Here is a 20,833-nt window from a genome sequence, read left to right as displayed (position 1 = left end):
ACGCCTGCGCACCCGCTCCAGCGGCCTCGTGGCACTTGCGCACTGAGGCCCGCGGGCGGCGGCGCCAGACCACCAAAACCCTCGGGCGCCTTGCGCCTGCGCGGTTGACTGTGCCGGGGCTCCGTACGATCCGGCGCCTCCCAGCCCGAGAGGTGGGCGGCGCGCCTGCGCACTCCTGCACTACCCTCATGGTCTCCTCACCCGTACGCAATGGGCTCAGCGCGTCTCGGGCGCGTAGCAACGGGTTGCGTCGCCGGCGTTGCGTCAGCCGCGCTGCGGGGCTCGAGCTGCTCAGCGCCCGCCAAGATGGTGCGGTTTGAGTAGCGAGAGCGCGGAAGCGCCTCGCCGGCACTCCGGTGAGGAGATGCCGTTCGGGGCGCTGGTGGGGCTGGTGAGGCGTTGTGAAATGCCCCAAAGCCTGGGGTTGAGAGAGAAGGTTGCTCGCCACAGCTGCTTTGCACTGAATTAGCCTAGTGATTGCGTTCAGTGGGCGTGCCCGCGGAGGGCTGGATCCAACGGGTCGTGCCCTGGGATGGAGGAGATCCACAGTTGGATCTTGTGTCTGGAAATAACTTGAAAGAAGGCCAGAGTGTGTCATGTTTGCCCAGGAAAAGAAAGACATGAAGACTATGCAAATTCTTAGAGTTGTAATCAGATCCAAATTGTTTTTAGCAGTCAGAATACGGACAATGAAATTAAGGGGCAGGCATTGCACAGTTGATGGATTTTGTTGAGTGTGTGTACACAGTGTTTACAGGTTGTCCAAACTGCTGATGATGCCAGCTTCTGAGAACTGCTCTAGAGAGTGGAAGATTCTCTTGAGGTTCATAGTGGCCTGGATGAACTGGGGAAATAGGCTGAGAAAAGGAGACAATGTCTTGCCAGGGTGTTGCTAAAAATTGTAACGGGGGCCAACACAAAGGCCTGCACTGAGGCAGGAATAACCAGCTCTATACGTGCAGAGAGGGCAGCACCAGCTTACTTGACTAAAGGGAGTAGGGGAGTGTATTAGTTATGATTTACCTCTCTTTGCCATATGGTGCTGTTAAAAAAGGGAGATGCTGTACTGGGACATGTGAATGGGGCATAGTGTGCAGGACAAGGGCAGCACTTTGTACAGTAAGTCCTCACAAGGAGCAGTACTGTGTCCAGTCTTAGGTGGTGTATTTTGAGAAGGTTCAATGAGTTACAGCTTCAGGGCCCAAGTGTACAGGCAGGCCTCAGCTGTGGCCTCCATCCCTGTGCATTCTGCTCCAGGGCTGTCTCTGGGGTGGAACTTGGCCCTGTGGTTTGGCCTTGTCTCCAGGCAACTGTCCAACCCAGCCTCCTGAGAAAGATTGACTGGTCATCTTACTTTGGGACTGTGTGGGCACCTTGTGGGCAGCACCTGCTCTGCCTGCCCCACTGGATTATGGCGTGGCTATGGCTGACTGCTGAGCTCACCCTTGACCTCACTCTGAGCACTGCGCTTGCTGCTCCTGCTGGTCAGGAAGAGACCAAAAGTGAGGCCCTGTAGGAAGGGACGTCTGTGGTGACAGGTTGGACTCGATGATCTTTGAGGTCTCTTCCAACCTTAGGAATACTGAAAGGCTGAGAAAGCTGTGCTTGTTTAGACAAAAGAATAAAAGGCTGTAACTCAGTTACATTCTTAATGCATAGAAAACACTGAGGCAATTTTCTACATCTAGTGATGAGAGGCAAAAATGCAATGAAAACAAGAGGACACAGTCTCAAGCTGCGCCAGGGGAAATTTAGGCTTGAGGTGAGGAGGAAGTTCTTCACTGAGAGAGTTTGTTGGCTTTGGTTAAATAGCCTTACTGCCATCTTAGCCCTGCTATTTTTCCTCATCCTGGCTTTCAATCTGTTACTGTAGGTAGCTACAATCCCCAGATTATTTATGGTCTTCCATTTTGTTAAAATTTTGCCTAAAGTGAAAATCTGAACCATCCAAATATTCTTTGTTTGGCTCAGCATTGTGCCCAACCTAACAGTTGCATTTCCTTTAGTGATACAGCTGAAGGTGATTAAACATGACATACAGAGGTAGAAGTGTTTGAACCTATTAACTTAATGAGGTTATAAAATGGTGGGATGGTTAATTTTGCCATGTCACTAGAACTGCAATGCTTTGTTTAATTTTATCTGAACCCAGTGCTTCTTAAACCACCCAAAACTCTAAGAAAGGCTTCTACAGCGTGTGTACAGTTTATCCAGTAGACTCAGGAACAAGCAAGATGATTGACCTGCAAGAACTGCCTTTCTTTTTCAGTCTTTGAAATAATTCGGATGTAATAATATTCACAGATTGCATTGGGTGGGAAGGACTCTCAAAGATCCTCTTGTCCAAATCTCATGCAGTGAGATGGGGCTGCCCAGAGCCCCATCAAGTCTGATATTGAATAACTCCACAGATTTGGCCTCAACAGCATCCCTGGGCAACCTCTTCCAATATTTTTACCATTCTTATTTTAAAGAACTTCCTCCTTGTGCCAACCTAAATCTACCCTGCTCCAGTTTAAAACCATTGCCCCTGTCCTATTGCTACAAGCCTTCCTGTAGGTCCCCTTCAGATGCTGAAAGGTAGCTAATAAGGTCTCCCTAGAGCCTTCTCTTCTCCAGGCTGAACAGCCCCAATTCTTTCAGCCTGTTTTCAATTCTGAACTTCATTACTTAGAGTTGGTTCTATAACAGACTGAATTGGGATATCCAATGCAAGTAATATTTTAACTTTTAATTCTTATCTGAAGTCAGATTTCTACTTGGGAGGTAAAATAATTTTCCTCTTTTTGCAGATGCATAAAAATTGAATTATTTTGACTTTTAAACTATGCTCATTGCTTTGTTATTCAGCCCTAATTAGAAAACTGTTATGTTTCCAGGAAATAACTGGTTATAACACAAGTAGAGTTTTCTCTGTGAGTCCTGGGGACATTGAGGTTAGTAGCATTTTCACATCTGTAGTATGAGGGGGAAAAAAAGTATGTAGAACTCAAAGCCACTTCTCTTCCTGTGTGTGGTTTGGAGACAGAGCATATTTTGATGATATCAGTCAGCATTTATAGGCTCTTGTGCTGAGTTCTCATTTCAATGTCAGAAAAATAATGGGTTTCATGTTAGAGTAACTTTTCTTTGCTTGCTTAGTTGCTGTTAACAAACCCATAGTCTTGGCAAGCTGCTCTAATGCTGGAGGGGTTTTTTTTTGAGTGCATTTGCTCTTAGCTGTTTTGAGGATGTTCTTCTGTACATTTCTGTCTAATTTTGGTGCCCAAAGGAAGGAAAGGGGGTGGAGAACAGCCACCAGTTTTCTTTAAGGAAAAATAAATAAATAATCAGAGGACTACTCATCTTTTGAAAGCAGTTTACTTCCACATCTGTCTTTGATGGCTGCTGAAAAGGTAAGTACATGATTTCAATCTATCCTGTATGACATTGCACCAGGGGGATGCATTTTTACTTACTGGCATGGTGGGGTTTAAATTGCAAAGCTTCATGGATAAACTACAGCTGGAACTCAAGTGTTTGTCTTGTTTATTTTGTTTTGTTTTGCCTCTTTTTCATTTTAAGTGCTGGGATGGGACATTATTGAAAGCACAAGGTGTAAGTTTGGTAAAGCATTATCAAAGAACTTAGAAGTGATTTGTATGTGTGTGTGTGTGTGTGTGTGCGTGTGCAATGATGTGAAAATTAAATTGTTGCAGCCTGGTAGTATAAAATAACACTTTTATGTTCTTATCTAAGAATAAATGTATATGATTTACCTCTGCAGAATAGAAGGTAGCCATAAATTGCAGTAGCTTTTGTGATATTTTTTTACACTGAACATTCCTAATCTGTGTCCTAGCTACTGATTTATTATATACATCTGCTAGGTTAATGGATTAAATAATCCATTTATCTCAAGTCAATGATGGCTGTAACTTTAGAAGATCAGTTTATTTATACCTATTTATCATTACTTTGCTAATGCTTAAGGAGCTAACATGAGATCAATAATACATTGCATGCAAAATTGCTTTGAGAAAAAGCTTCCTAAATCAGGCATGTCTAAATGCAAAAACTTAAAGTAAGATAACTTTTGCAAACAGTCTGGTCTTAGGTAGCCTTTTGATTGATCTTTAGTTATGCAGCTACATAATACTTTATCTTCATATGAAAGAAAGAGCCATGGTCTTCTGACATTGCAGTGTGTGTGTTGCATGCCTCCTCAGGTGTGGACCACATTGCTCATCCGCTCTCTTTTCTAAAAGCCACTGACCCAACTGCTAGGTGCCTGACACTGGAGTATTTAAAATAGTGCTTGAACAAAGTATTTTACATGAGCTTTATACTGAAAAGGGAGAAATGTCATGGTATTTACTAAGGAGTTTGATGTTGCCTTTAGTTTTGCGTGGAAGATCCTTGGCTTTGGGGCTGGCAGTAAAAGAGCTAGCTGTCTGGTGTCAGTGGGTAAACCTGAAAGGAGGGCATTCATGAAGGTTTTTAAGATTGTTTTTTCCTGTGAAGAAAAGTCATTACTGAAAACACCATTTCTTCATTACTGCCAAAACCCATAAAAAATCTAATGCAGAGTGTGTCAGTGTTATAAAAGCTCTTCTTTTGTAATGATAGACAGCTTTTCAGTTCAGCTTGAACACTGGTGTGAAATGATTATGAGTTCAACTCTGTTGTGTGGCACAAGGATTATCTCCTATTTTGGGAGATAGAATATTTATTCTTAAAGCTACCTTGTCATTAACCTGGATTTTGAGTTATCTTTGAATGTGCAAGAGAAATTGACAGAACACAGTGATTGTCAGAGCTTAAATCTTCATGAAGTTTTAAAAAACCCAAAGCTATGGGAATGTTCAGGTGCAATATTAATAGAGCTGCTGGTTACATGATGCATTTTAAGCTTTATTCTCTGCAGTATGTGATGGTCTTGGCCACCGGTGATAAAGCCACAGTGACTTTTTCCCTTTCTGCATACTTCAGGACATAGGGCCCCTGGCACTTGGTTCTGCAGTAAATTTGTTGAGTCTCCTTCTGTGGAGACTTTGCAGACCCATCTGGCTGTGTTCCTGTGTGACCTGCACTAGATTACATGGTCCTGCTCTGACAGGGGGTTGGACTCAATGATCTCCAGAGGTCCCTTCCAACCCCTAACATCCTGTGATTCTGTGACGTAGTCTTTCAATCCTAGTCCCTGCTGGCAGTCTACTGATGGCATTGCATTCAATCCTTATGATTTATTGCTGTAAATAGGGTATGAATTGTAGCAATAGGCCCACTGGTTTTGGTGATAGTGTTTGCAGTACCACTGACGAGCTGAAGCTGAATGCCCTTATGAAGAATCCTGCCCTGACTAGGGCAGAACCCGTTGAGAAAGTAGCTCTGAGCAACACAAAGTGGAAACAAAGACTCCAGACTGTTCCTTCCCTCACACCATTTAAATTTGTGCAAGCTCAAATAGCTGAAAACATGATTTAAAATATAATAATTCTAGGCATCTCTAAATAAGATTCTGTAGGCTCTCAATATTTTTTATACATAAGGTGTCATCCGAAACCCATGTCTTGAAACAGTCCTGAAATGTGGGAAACTTTGATCTCTTCTGTGAAGAAGGGAGGTAGGCCTTCTTAAAAGCAGTTACTGCATAGTGTGTGTTCATAGTATCATAGTATCATTCAGTGTTGGAAGGGACCACAAGGATCATCTAGTTCCAACCCCCCTGCCATGGGCAAGGACACCCCACACTAGATCAGGCTGGCCAGAGCCTCAGCCAGCCTGGTCTTAAACACCTCCAGGGACGGGGCCTCGACCACCCCCCTGGACAACCCATTCCAGGGTCTCACCACTCTCATAGTATCATTCCTGTACTTGCTTAACTGCAGATGTTAACTCTTAGTAGATGTTTTACTTTGTCTCATGTATTTTCTTTAAAATCACTAGAGCTATTTGGTTGGATCCACCCAATAATGGCCATCATGAATTTGCTAGCTTTCACTGATACTTCAGCAGGATTTTCCTGATGATAATGTAGATATGCTAGCCTTTGGAAATCCTAGGAGCGTATAGAAAATGTAACATGCTGTAATGGGTGTTTTGGTATCCTGTATGATGCCCAAGTCCCCAGGTTGGCAGTGACAGCTCTTTCCAATTGCATTGACCGAAATGGAATTGAAGGCTCTAAACATGCTCATTAATTCTGGCAGATATTCTTGAAGTAAAATATGAAAGCAGGTAAACAATATAGCCTCTTTTGAAAATGACATGCCTTGTGTTAAAAAAATTGCTCAGGCTTTTTTGCTTTTCAGTTGAGTCATTTCCTGTGAAATTGCATTTGGTGAAGAAATAAAATGTGATTATGCCTATCTCTCGTCTCTTTTGTTTCCACAGGAAACCAACTTTTTTTGCTTTGTTAATGCTACTCTGTGAAGTGCTTTGTCTTTCTGGTGTCTGTTGAAGGGTTTAATGAAAAAAAAATACAAAATAATTGAATGCATACTGTTTATAAGGACAAATTATCACCTCTTGCATTTTTTGTAGGGAGTTAAGTAACTTAATTGAAGCAAGCTGTATGTACATTAATTCCCTGTACTGACAAAAATATTTTGTCACTGTGTACCTAAACTTCTAGTGCTTGGTTTTGTTGGGTTTTTTTTTGGGGGGGTTGGGTATTTGATTGGTTTGGTTTGTTTTTTTAACTTAGACCCACAGTATTTCAAATTAATGACCCAGTAATGCAGGTAGTTGGTCAGATTCTTAGCTGAAGTCCATCAGTGAAGCATCAGTAACTGCTCTGGAAAAGCTTTACCCTTCTGTCTGAGTGTCTAGACCTTCTGTCCAGAGCTTGATTATATGGATTTAGTTCAAATTAAGTTTGAAACAGTTAACCAGTTTTCATATACATATACTCAATGTTTGGTGTAACATAAATGGAACCCTGTTATTTTTCTAGTAATACACACTAGACAGCAGTATTAAAACCAAATATGATGTGTAAGCTAAATTAGGTGATCCTGCTCTGTCAGGGGGATTGGACTAGTTGATCTTTTTTTTTCTGCCCCTGTACACTGCACTGGTTAGGCTGCACCTCGAGTACTGTGTCCAGTTCTGGGCCCCTCAGTTTAGGAAAGATGTTGACTTGTTGGAACGAGTCCAGAGAAGGGCAACGAAGTTGGTGAGGGGTTTGGAACACAAGCCCTATGAGGAAAGACTGAGGGAGCTGGGATTGCTTAGCCTGGAGAAGAGGAGACTCAGGGGTGACCTTATCACTCTCTACAACTACCTGAAGGGAGGTTGTAGACAGGCGGATGTTAGTCTCTTCTCCCAGGCAGCCAGTACCAGAACAAGAGGACATAGTCTCAGGCTGCAACAGGGGAGGTTCAGGTTGAATGTTAGGAAGAAGTTCTATACAGAGAGAGTGATTGCCCATTGGAATGGGCTGCCCAAGGAGGTGGTGGAGTCGCTGTCATTGGAGGTGATCATGGGGAGACTTGATGGGGTGCTTGGTGCCATGGGTTAGCTGTTTAGGTGGGTTGGATTGGTTGATGGGTTGGACGCGATGATCTTCAAGGTCTCTTCCAACCTGGTTTGGTTTATTCTAAATAAAGGTTTATTCTTTTGAGGTCCTGTACAACCCCTATCATTCTGTGATTCTGTATGTGAATAATTGTATTATTTCTCTACTTCAGTTCAAATCAGATTAAAATCATTCTGTATTTTAGTGTGAGTTTTGCAAAAGTGAAGGTCACAAAATATATGTAAAATGCAGTCCTTATTCTATTTTATTTTTTTTACTATTTATATATTTCCACATCATCAGTTGGGGCCAAAATTCTTAATGTATTGAACTGGCAGTAATATAGATCTTTACTCCTTGGTGTTTGTGTGTATTAACAAAGATAACCACATTATTAGATGTGAAACTGTTTATGTTTATCTAGTCTTAATAGACACATCATTCATAGAAGGGACTCTTAGAGGGTCTCTCTCTCTTTCCTCTGAGTCTTGTGACATTTTGCCTTTTCAGTAAGATGAGTCTCAGCCAGTATGACTATTCCAGTTGCACGGCATGTAGGCCTGTCTTCAAAACTAACTTAAGCTTCTTTATTGGCAGTTTGATGTTGCCTGTACAGAAAACGAAGGTATGTGGCTGATGTTAATGGTCTGCACGTTGAGACTGTCTGAAGAACCAGACTGGCTTACAACCTCTGCTGTATCTGAATTAGTAGTGCATGAAAAGTCTGAGAATAGCACAATGTGCTCTTTGCATACCATTTGAAATGTCTTGAAGAGGTGAGGAAAAGAGAAAATAACATATATTCTTTTCCCCCCCCAGGCCCAGAAATCACAAATGTACAAGACCAAATGAAAAAAAAAGAAAACACAGAACTATTCCCCCTAATCCTATACACAATCTCTTGGTGAATTGTCTCTCCATCTGTTGACAGTTAAAGCTCTGTTTAGGACTCTGCTGCAAGATTTTATCTCTTTTGGAACCACTCGCACCAAAAAAAGAAAAGACAAGAACAAGAAGTTCTTTCATGTGAAAAAGATAAGACTGCTGTGACCTTGCTAGCTGTTCATATTCCCTGAGTAGTAGAGACACTTAATAATGACCTCTGTGGAGATGGCCATGGTTATTTTTCTCTTCCAGGGTACGGCACAGTGAAATGTATCACTAATCAAGTAAGAGCACGGGCAATTAGTGAATACTCAGACCATATTATACTCTATGAAGTAGTATCCATCGTTCTGGATGTAATAGAACCATAGTACAGGAGTCTACAAAATAAATTAAGTTTGGGGAAAATGGCCTGTGAATTTAATCTAAACTTCCTGAAGGAATTGGAACGGGAAGCTGTTCTGGAAGTCCTGTACCGTGACCAGATGGTGAGAAAAACAGAGGAGGAAAGAATAAGGTACTTGCTGTTCTCCTATTCCTGTATTTCTCTTCCTTTTTCTTTTTTTTTCTCTTTCCTTGTTTCCCCCCTCAACTACTCAAGAAGAACTCTTCTTTCCCTTTGCTAAATGTATTCCTTTCTTCTACTTTTTGCTAGCTAATGCCTTTTTATTCTTTGGGAAAACTAAGGGTTATCTGGAGCCTCTTGAATTTGCCATGCTATTGACTACTCTTCAGTAATACTGTTGGGTGAATAATCTTGATGAATGTTACTTCTAGCCTTCAAAGAAAGTTCAGTTGCTGCCTGTGTTTTTTTCTGTGAAGGTTTTCTGTCATTCTCTTCATATGTATGACTATATAGTCCTGGTAACACAGAACATGTTCAGATCAAGCATATTTAACTTACGTAGTGCCAAGAGCAGAGGTGAGGATTATTGGATATACCTGCTTATAGAATCGTAGAATAGGATCATAGAATCAATAAGGTTGGAAAAGACCTCAGAGATCATCAAGTCCAACCTGTCACCCAACACCTCATGACTGCTAAACCATGGCTTTAAGTGCCACATCCAATCCCTTTTTGAACACCTCCAGGGACGGTGACTCCAACACCTCCCTGGGCAGCACATTCCTATGGCCAACGACTTTTTTGTTTTGTTTTAAGTAAACTAAACTTGGGTCACTGAAAAGAACAAACTAGCCTGGAAGAAGAGCAGCTGAGTCTCATTCCACACAATGTGACATCTTGAAACCCACTTATAACGTCAGTGTTGAATAAACAAGGTAAATGGTTGTGCTGAATCCATAACTGTCCTTTCTCACATACAACAGATAGGAAGCACACCACACTGTCTTGGAGCTGACTAGTGTCAATAGGTGTCAGTAGTTAGGAAAACGTTTCTATTTAAGTATTTCACACATTGCAAGTATCTCAGTTATAAGGGATAATAGGAATAAAGGATGTGAAGTAATTTTTTTGCTTTGTACCAAGGCTAGGGCAAAGGATTTCCTTGCAGCTTCTGCTCTGTTTTGTCACGTTACATCTCCATGTGAAACAGGGTGTTTGTGTTGCTAAGTTAGTAATTTTTATTCTCTTAAATGTAAAAACTTAAACTTTGTTCACAGCAAACATTCATGTATTACAAATAATTGTGAAAAGTAAGGAAAGGATTATAAATGATGCCTGAATTGTTTAGAAAATCCCTTTCAATTGTTGATGCTGTAGTTATCAGTTGATTATTTGCTGTCTACAACTACCTGAAGGGGGATTGTAGCCAGGAGGGAGTCAGTCTCTTCTCTCAGGCAACCAGCACCAGAACGAGAGGACAAAGTCTCAAGCTGCACCAGGGGAGGTTTAGGCTCAAGGTGAGGAGAAAGTTCTTCGCTGAGAGAGTCATTCACCATTGGAATGGGCTGCCCAGGGAGGTGGTGGAGTCACTGTCCCTGGAGGTGTTCAAGAGGGGATTGGATGTGGCACTTGGTGCCATGGTCTAGTCATGAGGTCTGTGGTGACAGGTTGGACTTGATGGTCTTTGAGGTCTCTTCCAGCCTTGGTGATACTGTGATTATTGGTATGTGTAATGGAAGCAAAGTGAGGGGGTTTGGTGTTTTTGATCTGATGTGGTTTTTATTTAATGTTCAGGTGATGCATTTGTTGTGATTGTTTTTACTGGGTAGAAAGTTTGATTCTTGAATTAATATGATAAAGAACATGATCAGGTGAATGGGAGCACCACTTACTCTCAGTTTTTTGTTTGTGAATACATAATCCTTAGCAGACTTAGCTTGGGTAGCCTGCCCTGAGTGTGCATAGCTGATGTGACCAGAATCTAGTATGTGCAGTTGTGGTTACACAGAGTCAGTGTGAAAATTCTGTGTGCAGAAGCTTTCAGACAGTGCTTAGTTGAGGTCAAACTGAAGAGCATACCTACCACTAGCTTGCACAACCACTCTCTTGGCTTGTGACTTATGTAGGGGTTTTGGTCTGTTTGATTTAATTCTGAGTTTTTCTTTTTTCCTGGGGGGATTAGGAAACTGAAACTGCAGCTGCAGCAGCTTCGGTGGAAAGGAGCAAGAAATGTAAGCCCTGCCTACCAGGAGAGGTCTTGTGCTCGCTGTCAGAAATCACTTGGGTTATTGATGGGCAGAGGTGCAGTATGCAACGGGTGCAGCCATCGAGTGTGCTCGGCGTGCCGTGTCTGCCTGAGTCCCTGCCTGTGGAAATGCACCGTGTGTTACGCCCATGGGTAAGACCTTTTACTGCTTTGGATAAGTGCTGGTTTACACTGGTTATCCGGTGTTTGCCTGCCCATTTTGTGTGTTCCTGTTGCTTTAAACAGGCAATGCAACAAAGCCTCTGACAGAATGAAAACATTGGATGAAGTCCAGGTAGCAATCAGATTGATGGGAATTTTATATTGTACTTCATGTAGTCAGAATTTCCCTTCCTGTGTTTAGCAAAATGGATCCACAGGGTAGGCCAGAGGTGATGTGGCAAAGATGATAAGGGCAAAGCATAGGAGGAGCCATTAGTTTCTGAACTGTAGATAGAACTGTGTCTGCTGACTCAATACTGAAGCAGTTCAGCACAACAAGTTGCTGAAGGTGCTGTATTTTGGTATAGTATAGGAAGTTTCTTGGCAATTTCCTAATCATGACTTTTTTTTTCTTGCCTCATACTATATAGGCAAGGAACCAGGACTGATGAATAATTTGAAGCTATGTTTTCTATTAATTTAAAAAGCAAAAATCATGAATAATGTTACCAGGAATTGTTTAAAAGTGGTCAGAAATCCAAATTGGATACTTCAAAGTAAACAAAGTATCTGGGTTTTCTTTTACTGTCACCATGTTTTTCTGTTCCAGGAAACAATCTTTCTTTTACTGTGTTGGTACGATTTTGATATCAACATCACAGTATCACACAGTATCACAGTATCACCCAGGTTGGAAAGGACCTCGAGGATCATCGAGTCCAACCTGACACCGCAGACCCCATGACTAGACCATGGCACCAAGTGCCACGTCCAATCTCCCCTTGAACATACTCCATCATAGTGCATTCTATTAATGAGACTCTTTGTAAACCAAATGATTTAGCTATATTTTCCCCTTCAATGAAAAATGATATTATGTAGGCAGAGAAAGATAATTTTGGAGAGTAATCCACAGCTGTGCTGGATGATATAGATTATATACAGTTGTTAAGCTGCCTTGTATAGATCTGTACACCTTTAGTTATCTCATAAGCTTTTTAGATAAAGATATTTGATGTTAAAAGCAGGAAAGCATTATTTAAATGAATTAAAAGACACTTTTACTTTTTCTTGAGAAAATGACTTTTAAAAAAAATCTTACTAATATAGAGGAACTATTCATCTGTCATCGAAATTCTCTTTATAGCAAACAGAGCACATTTGATCTTTAGTTGTGATGCAAAGTCCATTAAAATTGTTCAGACTTCTGTTGCCTTCAGTGAGCTTTATATCAAGGTTGCAATTCTCAACAAAGGCAAGGAGTGCAGCCGTGTGGTAAATGCTACTCAGCACTTTTGTTTACCCCAGTGAGGGAAAAATGAGTAAGAAATGGAAAAGCTGATTTTTAAGTCCTGACCAACTGTGATTTTCAGTGTTGGTTACCACTAGAATATTTTTTTCCTGAACAAAATGTTACCAGCAGCAGCACTATTGAGAGTCTCTCCTAGATGCTGGGGTCATGTTTATAAGGAACACACATAGACACCTCCGTGGAAGAGCATGTAGGGACAGCCACCCCATGCAGCACTACAGGCTTGGGGAAGAGTGGCTGGAAAACTCCCCAGCAGAAAAGGACCTGGGGGTGCTGGCTGACAGCTCTATGAACATGAGCCAGCAGTGTGCTGAGTTGGCCAAGAAGGCAAAGAGCATCCTGGCTTGTATCAGGAGTAGCATGGCCATCAGGAGTAGGGAAGTGATCATGCCCTTGTACTTAACACTGCTGAGGCCGCACCTCAAATACTGTGTTCAGTTTTGGGCCCCTCACTATAAGAAGGGCATTGACTTGCTAGAGCTGGTCCAGAGAAGGGCAAAAAAGCTGGTGAAGGGTCTGGAGAACAAGTCTGAAAAGGAGCAGCCAAGGGAACTGAGGTTGTTTAGTCCAGAGAAGAAAAGAGTGAGGGGAGACCTTATTGCTCTCTGCAACTACCTGAAAGGAGACTGTAATGAGGTGGGTGTTGGTCTGTTCTCCTTAGTATCAAGTGATAGAATGAGAGGAAATGATCTGAAATTGTGCTAGGGGAAGTTTAGATTGGATATTCAGAAAAATTTCTTTACTGAAAGGGTGGTCATGCACATGGAACACATGCACATGGAACATGGAATGTGTTGCCCAGGGAGGGGGTAGTTACTGTCCCTGGAGTTGTTAAAAACACATGTAGACATGGCACTTTGGGTGATGGTGTACTGGGCTCAGTGGTGTTAAATTGACACCACTTATATCTTAGAGGTCGTTTCCAACCAAAACCATTCTGTGATTCTGTAAGTAACTGTTCATTGTTTACAAAATAAGGAATTTAAAAAGCCTTGTGGACTGACAAAGTTTTTATCTGTCACCTGGAAGAGTCATCTCTTATGTGAATGCAGTTGGTATAGTGTGGGTCTTTTAAAAGAATCTTGTAGGAGTCTAGAAAGACATTTACTTTGAAGGAGTTTAGACTGTTTTATCTGACAAGGATAGTTCTTTATCAGCTGCATTGTCAAGCTTTTGGTCAACTTAATACACTCTTTAGCCTAACAAAACCCAACCAACCAAACCCCAGGAAGGTATTTCCAGATCTGTTTTCATCCTATGCATGAGTACTCAAATTATCACATGGTCTTGTACAGATCTTGGAATGTAACTAAGGGTAGTGAGAAGGCTGGAGATGAAATTGAGGGACTGCCTATGCAGAGCTCGTGAAGATCTAGCAGCCAGAGATTTCAGACATTTCTTAGTTAATAGATCTCCAATCTGAAGTAAATAAGTATCCTGTCTTAGAGTTAAAATGAACCTTATTTTCAGCTTACCTGTGTTCAGTGTTGCACATGGATCTGTGGTAAGGCATGAAAATAAATAGCACCATCTATGCAGGTAGTGAATTTTTGTAATATTCTGCATTTCTACTTACAAAGGTTTATTTTAAATGCCTAAAATGCCTCAAAATCAAGCCACAGAACAAAGAGCACATTACCTGCAGTTTGTCTATTTTAACATAGAGTAGAGTGAAGTGTGAAATAGCACACCTAGGGACTTTGGTGAATATTACTATAGCTCCTGTGCTTAGAGGTTTTCTTTAAGGAGGCAAGCCCTATGTGAATTTACTGTCTGTATGTTGTTGCCAATTTCAAGCAATTTTGGCAGAGGCAATGGTAATGAAAAGATTAATTTCATAGAAAGAAAATTAACTGCTGGGTAGAGAAGAAAGTTTAGTGGTGCCTGCACTGAGGAAATGTTTGCAGTAGGACTGCATCCTATTGAAAGCACCAGAAAACGTAGCAGGAACAGAGATATTATACATGCATTAAAAATTAGTACAACATTTAGATGAGAATTTTGATCCCAAAGACTCCAGAGAATCCTCTCCTCAGTTAATTTTTTTTGGGGTCTCTTTAATAATGGATGAGTACAGATGGCAGACTTCATCTAAGTCAATTGGAAACAACAAAATGTAAGAGTCCAATCAACTGAATATCTGCTTTTGACAGATCTATCTAGTCTGGTATCATTTTACACTTGTTGATCATTATTTTTCCGATCCAGTGATCCTGGTACCTGTATATGATATTGACATCATTGATGTTAAATCTCCACTAAATGAGGATAGAAGAGCCACAAAGACATCACATCACTAGCATTGTGGAGTTCAGTGTCCCCTGGTAATCATGCCAAGTTCTGCTTGGGAGTATGCCCTGTGTGATAGACTCCCCCTGCTCCTCAGATGAGGCTGCAGCCATTAGTAGTCAGCACAAGTACCTAAGCTGTAATGCAAGTTGGTTGTATAGACTGGAGTGGACCCAGGATCCTTACTTTCAGAACAGTGCCTACAGCACTATGTATTGTTTTCCATGGGCAGTCCTACGTAGCAAATAGAGAAGGAAAAAAGGAGGAGAGGAATCCTTTGTTTGCAGACCCACAGCAAAATCAGTCAGTGGAGTCAGCAGTCACAAAATCTGGTTTATGATAGAATTAAGGTTGATTCTTGGATTGTTAAGTAGTTATGAAACATTTGAAGAAGTGTGTTTTGGAAAATGTTGTTTCAAATGTTTTCTACTTATTTTTCAGAGATGTGAAAATTAAAACTGGTGAATGGTTCTTTGAAGAACGAGCAAAGAAATATCCAGGTGAAGGTAATCGCTGGAACAGATAATAAACTGCTGTGTAATGTGTAGTCCTCATCTAAGTGAAACACAGAATGCAGTCTGCCACTGTATTTCATGTTTCTTCCACTTTTTTTGGGGGGGGGGGGAAATTTGTCAGAAATTAACATGTGGTACATCTGTCTATGCACTAAATAAAACATGAACACAAAGTAACATTGTTTTTGAAGGTATAATTTCTTTTATATGAGTAATAAGGATAATTTCTTTTTTATGATTAATAAGAAAATTGCTGACCGCATGAATCTGAATTAATGAGCATGTAACACTTCTGAGAAATGCAATTGCATGATAGAAATATAGAAATGTGAAAATATATGTGCAGGAAGGAAATTATCCTGCATCCATTGTTTGTCAAAGTTAAAAACTTCATTTGTTTTCACAGAGAAAGTTTTCAAGCTTAAAGAAATGACAGAATGAAGAACAACACATAGCTGTAAAGCATCAGAGAGCTAAATGCTTACTGTTTCTTTACTTTGAGCCAGCTGTGCTATTGCTTTGTGTTCAGCAAATTGAAATTGTGTTTCAATTTAATTAAATATGCAAAGCCCTAAAAGAAATTGTAGAGGGTGTGCTCTATGGGGGGCTGTGTTTCACCAGCTAAAGGGATGTTAAGTGTTCATTTTCAATACCTAATGAGGTGGAGAGAATTTCTTTCCTCTTTCCCTTGAAGTGCCACTTCAGATAGGCACATATTTCACTTTGTGCCTGACTTGTAGATAACTGTTGCAGTTTCATGTCCACTGACTGCATCATATCTAAATTTAAGAGTAGTTGGTAAAATATTAACATATTTAAGGCACTGACCCTTAATTACCTGTTGGGAAATTTGAATAGGAAGAAGTTTATAAACTGCATGGATAGTAAATATTAATGAAAGACAGCAAATAGCATAGTAAGAAACTGAATTACAGTTCCTGCTAAAACAATTCATTTACAATTTGAAAGAGTATACTGAATTCCATTCTAGCTAACAAGGTTTATGATTTGAAAGCATTAGCTGACTGATCTTTTAAAGCAGAGTTGTTTCTCATAACTATTGCTTTATAATTTTCCCCTCATATTTTTTTCAGTGGGTTTAAAGCTGTTAAATTTAACAATCCCTCTCAGTTACTGATAAATGCTATGTTGTTTTCAAACACTGAATCCAATATTGCAATGTACTAATTGTCCCTCTTTCCAGTAAAATAAAGTTCTCACCTTGTATTCTCAAAGCTTTGTGGGAGCTTGAGGCATTTTGCTTAGTCTAATAGTAATACTGTTGAAGTCACAAAGGTGTAAGGATATACAGAAGATAAGCCTAGAGGGAGAAATATGTTTTGTTTAGTTCATTTGATTAGACCAACCCATGTAATTAAAGGGGTTGAAAAATGGCAAACTTTGAAACACTGCAGCCCTTTTAGATGTGGATCCTTCAAGCTTGGAGAGAGAGTGCCCTCTTTTGGTTTGAAAATACAACAAAAGTGAGGTATTCACTGGAAAGTAAGTTTAACTGAAAAAACCCCACATATTACAGGAACTTTCTCATACTGCAGAGGTAAAAAAAACAACCATAAAACCAACAAGTTGCATCAGTTGCTTTTTCTTAATTTTGTGTGGCTTCTACCTAAAATAAAAACCATATATTCATAACAATGGTAGATTGCCTTTACCAACTAATAAATTAAAAATCTAAGGAATCATCTAATGCTGCAGTAAATCAAGATACCAGATACTACTTATTAATACCAGAACATTAACTCTGGAGTTCTGATTGAAATTAGTAACATCAGCAAGTTGGTTATTGCTTCTACCACAAAGGTCTACTACCTTTATATAAGAATATAACTAATGATATCACATGGTTGGTATGCTGCTGTCTGTATTAGGAATGATTAGTGATTAAAATCACTCCAGATATTTTCAGTTGGCTGTTTGTTACATGCATGTAGCTCTTCTTTCTGTTTGCAGTCACTCAGAAGCAAACTACATTTTGTATGTCTTCATTGTTTGTGCCTGATGGGGCGCTTGCTCCTTGGTGGGGTTTGCATCATGTGGCTACTCACCTGGGGAACGTGACATGGTTGCTGCTTCTCCACAGAGATGCCCTTAGCAAAGGGTTTTGCTCATGTTTGTAAGCTAATCATGCAGTGTCATGATTTTTCAGGTCTCTAGAAGGAAAACTGAAAGGAGTTTTTCATAAGATGCAAGAGATGAGCATGTGCCTACTCTTGTACATGTTTTCAAGCCTTCCACAGTGTTTGAGTTTTATGGTTGAAGTGTTCTTTAGTGCAGTGGGCCCATACAGTACCTGCCTGCTGGATCTCAGGCAGCTGAGAGCACTAAGTCTGTAGGAATGGGCCTGTTAGCATCTGTACGTGACTGTCCTCAGCATTTGTGAAGAGCTGGTCTGAACATGTCACCAGTGAGAGGTGAAGGGGAAATCGTGGCAGAGTTTGTAATACTTCAGGCAGGGGTTGATTTCACTGACTTGCATCTACATGAGCTTCTGGAAATACAGGCCAGCTCCTGAAGGGCACTAATTTTAAAAAGAATTATACAGGCATTAATGTTGTTGCTAAGTGACCTTTGGGTGTTTAGGATTTTTTTTTCTTCTTCCTCCTTCACAGGCAATCATGAAACAGTTGGTGCAAAGCTCTTGAAATCTTATCAGAAACTGAGGTAAGACTTGTAGAAGGACAAATGGTCCTAGGACACTGAGAATTTGTGTAGGTGATATATTGAATGTTATAAACCAGCCAGAGGTTTATGGGGGTTTTATTATGAAAAACAAATTTCAATGCTTTTGAAGTGCAAGCGATAAAAACATAGAAAAAATGCCACTTTTATCTGCCAGTAATCCATAGAAAGGGTCTTAATCATATATTTAGAGATTAGATTTATTTTTGTTATATTTGCTTGTGGCTTTTTGCATAGCTGTTTACACTGTTGTCTTGCAGATTTACACACTACTTTTATGTGATCAGAGATTGAAATGAAATTATTTACTATATGTAATAACAGCAGCATCATTATTTGCTCAATGGGAATATTGTTGATTCTCATACCTTTTGAATAAATAATAGACAAGAGGTGCTGTATTCAGCATGATGCATCCACTTACAAACTTAAACCAAGTGAAAAATCCAGTTTACACTGAATAAATACTTTGACTGGAGGCTTACACATGACCATACTTGAGTTATTACCAGTGATATGTAATGAAATAAGGCTACTTAAGCTATATTGTAATTTCCCTAAACCAAACCCAAAATCCAACACATACAGATGTCCTCAGTGTTATGATGATTATCTGCAAGGCATAGCTGTGTAAGACAAAAACCAGAGTCAGGTAGATATGATCCTAACTGGGGCTGCATAAAGACTTGTTTTTACCTAGGTGTGGTAAAAGGAAAAGATAATAGAAAAGGAAGTTCAGCAGCTGCCTTTAGGGTCTGCAACTGTGCCATGATAACAGGATCAGTCAGAGAACAGTCAGAGTTTATTTTTTTCACAGATGGGAGGCTATTTGGAACAGAAAATGACTGGAATGTTGTAAAGGGGCTCTAACAGCTCTGGGACCAGACAAGGAAGGATCCTTTTGTATTGTAAAGGAAGGTGACTGTTATCTGAAATCATCTCTGAAACAGAGATGGAGTGTGTTAAAAAATATTTGTGTCTTAACACTTGAAACACAGTTTGAAGTACTGCTGATCATACAGAGGTCAAGGAAGCCTGTCCTAAATTAGATCTTCCTGATTGTTTTAAATGAATAATTCTGCCTAGTGGAACCCAAGGTTGAGAAGATATAAAAGTACTCTGATTCTTGCAAACAGGCAATAAGCCTTTGTTGCAGCTTTGAATAGACAGAGGATCTTAACCCAGATCTTTAGATTGCAGGAAAGACAGGAAATAAAGATTCTGTGCACAAATGTGGATTATTGATTGATGTGTCACTATAATATACTAATTGTACTGTTTATTGCCTCTTAAATTTCTAGTAAAATTTCTGTTGTACCTCCAACTCCACCTCCTTTCACAGAATCCACAGCAGGAAGCAACATGACAGTAAATGTATGTATCTGCAAAACATGCTTCTGGTAGGGTGTCATTTATATGAATGACACAGGAATGCAGTAAATAGCAACTGCTGGAGCATCACATTGCACTGTAAATGCTGCCCTGTTCCTCTGTAATTTTTTTAATGCTGCCTTGGTGGTAGAAGAGAAAGGTCAGAGGCTATCATGAGGAATATTTGCAATTAGCTTTCAGTTTTTTGTGAGAAGTGAATAACCGCTCTAGTGTCAAGTAGAGCACTGCACCCAGTTGTTGGTGCCTCACATGGGAAGGCTGGACTGAAATCTCCTGAGCTCTCCTCCAGCCTGAAGGGTCTCATGATCCTGTGATATTCAATAGTCATTTATCAAGCAATGTACCATATGTTACTTTCATTATTGAGTGAAAAACAGTGAATTCGATGGTTGGCTTAGCATTGCGGCCTCTGGCAGACAGAGTAGTGGGACATGGCTCAGAACTCATTGCAATCACACTAAATTACTATTCCATTTCTTCCCTGGGCCTGGTATAAAAGCCCTTTGCAATTCTGCAGACATTCTGATCTGTGCTTACCTGGAGTTTGATGAAAACTGATTCAGAGGCACAGGAGCATCTGTAATAGATAAGACTTTTCTACTTAATATTTGAACTACATTACACCAAATCAGTGATGTAATTAGTTGTATTTATAAAATTGCTGTGATCTTTTAACAGAGTTCCACTTGTATATCAAAGAGTATAGAACTGCAGATATGATTTTCTGTCTTCATACATTAGTGTGACAGTTGTCAACCATGTGAACATGTGTCCTCAGATGTCTTCATTTACAGAAGTGAACGAAGGGCATTACCATCTGGTTGTTGTGTGGCCTGTAGATAGGTGATCACAGAAACTTTAAACCAGCAAGTGTTTTGTGCTTTCTTACTTTTGGCATCTCCCATTTGCAGGAACTTGGGCAGTCTAGAAGTTTTAATAAATCTGTGGAAAATTTGTTTTTGTCTCTCAGAACACACATCAAAAGTAAGTAGCTTTCACTCCTTTTGAGAGTAATGTAGTCAGATGTTTCTGGGTTTTGGCCCAGTTGATGGCCAGTTATTTAAAAAAGGGCATTGAGTAATGGCTGGAATTACTAATGCTGAGATTGAGCCAGCCTGGAAAATAATACAAAAAGTCTAATTCTCCCTCAGCTTTCTGATAGTTGTTTAACAAGCTAATGATACCAACCCAGCACTTCTTTTAAAGATATGAGAAGACTGTATAATGTTATTTTTAAGTTTACTGGATGTCTGTATGCAGTGTATGTAACTCACATTACCACAGAGTTATAACCACTTTCTACTATGGTGATCTTCATGTTAACTGTCTGACTGAGCCCTGTCAAAGAATGTATGATGTAATGGAAGTAGAGTTTAATATTTTCATTCACTAGCAGTTTTCAAGAGGACTTCCTTCCTCTTTCTCAATCTGTCTGATTGTGTGGGTTTTTCCCGTGCATACTTCTAAGAGCCAGGCAGTCCTTGCA

The 20,833-nt window shown here is 40.2% G+C and overlaps 1 protein-coding gene across 5 annotated transcripts in view; it reads left to right on the top strand.

The window, feature by feature from the left end:
* Positions 1-1,779: 1,779 nt before the first annotated feature.
* SYTL3 (synaptotagmin like 3) overlaps positions 1,780-20,833 on the top strand; it is a 39,691-nt gene continuing 20,637 nt past the window's right edge. For 3 of the 5 annotated variants that reach the window (XM_068151027.1, XM_068151052.1, XM_068151061.1), the window contains exons 1-7: positions 2,989-3,395; positions 8,321-8,903; positions 10,915-11,130; positions 15,182-15,246; positions 17,886-17,937; positions 19,257-19,329; positions 20,259-20,331. In XM_068151027.1, coding sequence (XP_068007128.1) covers positions 8,794-8,903; positions 10,915-11,130; positions 15,182-15,246; positions 17,886-17,937; positions 19,257-19,329; positions 20,259-20,331 — 589 coding nt within the window. In that variant the 5' untranslated portion in view covers positions 2,989-3,395; positions 8,321-8,793. Of the gene's footprint in view, positions 1,870-2,988; positions 3,396-8,320; positions 8,904-10,914; positions 11,131-15,181; positions 15,247-17,885; positions 17,938-19,256; positions 19,330-20,258; positions 20,332-20,833 lie in introns of those variants that run through there. The other 2 variants (XM_068151036.1, XM_068151044.1) reach the window with 2 other exon arrangements.

This window comes from Melanerpes formicivorus, unplaced genomic scaffold (genome assembly GCF_026170545.1).
Source record: "Melanerpes formicivorus ecotype bairdi unplaced genomic scaffold, bMelFor1.0.p_v2 SCAF_2, whole genome shotgun sequence".
Classification (NCBI taxonomy): Eukaryota; Metazoa; Chordata; class Aves; order Piciformes; family Picidae; genus Melanerpes; species Melanerpes formicivorus.
This window is presented reverse-complemented; position numbering and strand designations above follow the sequence as displayed.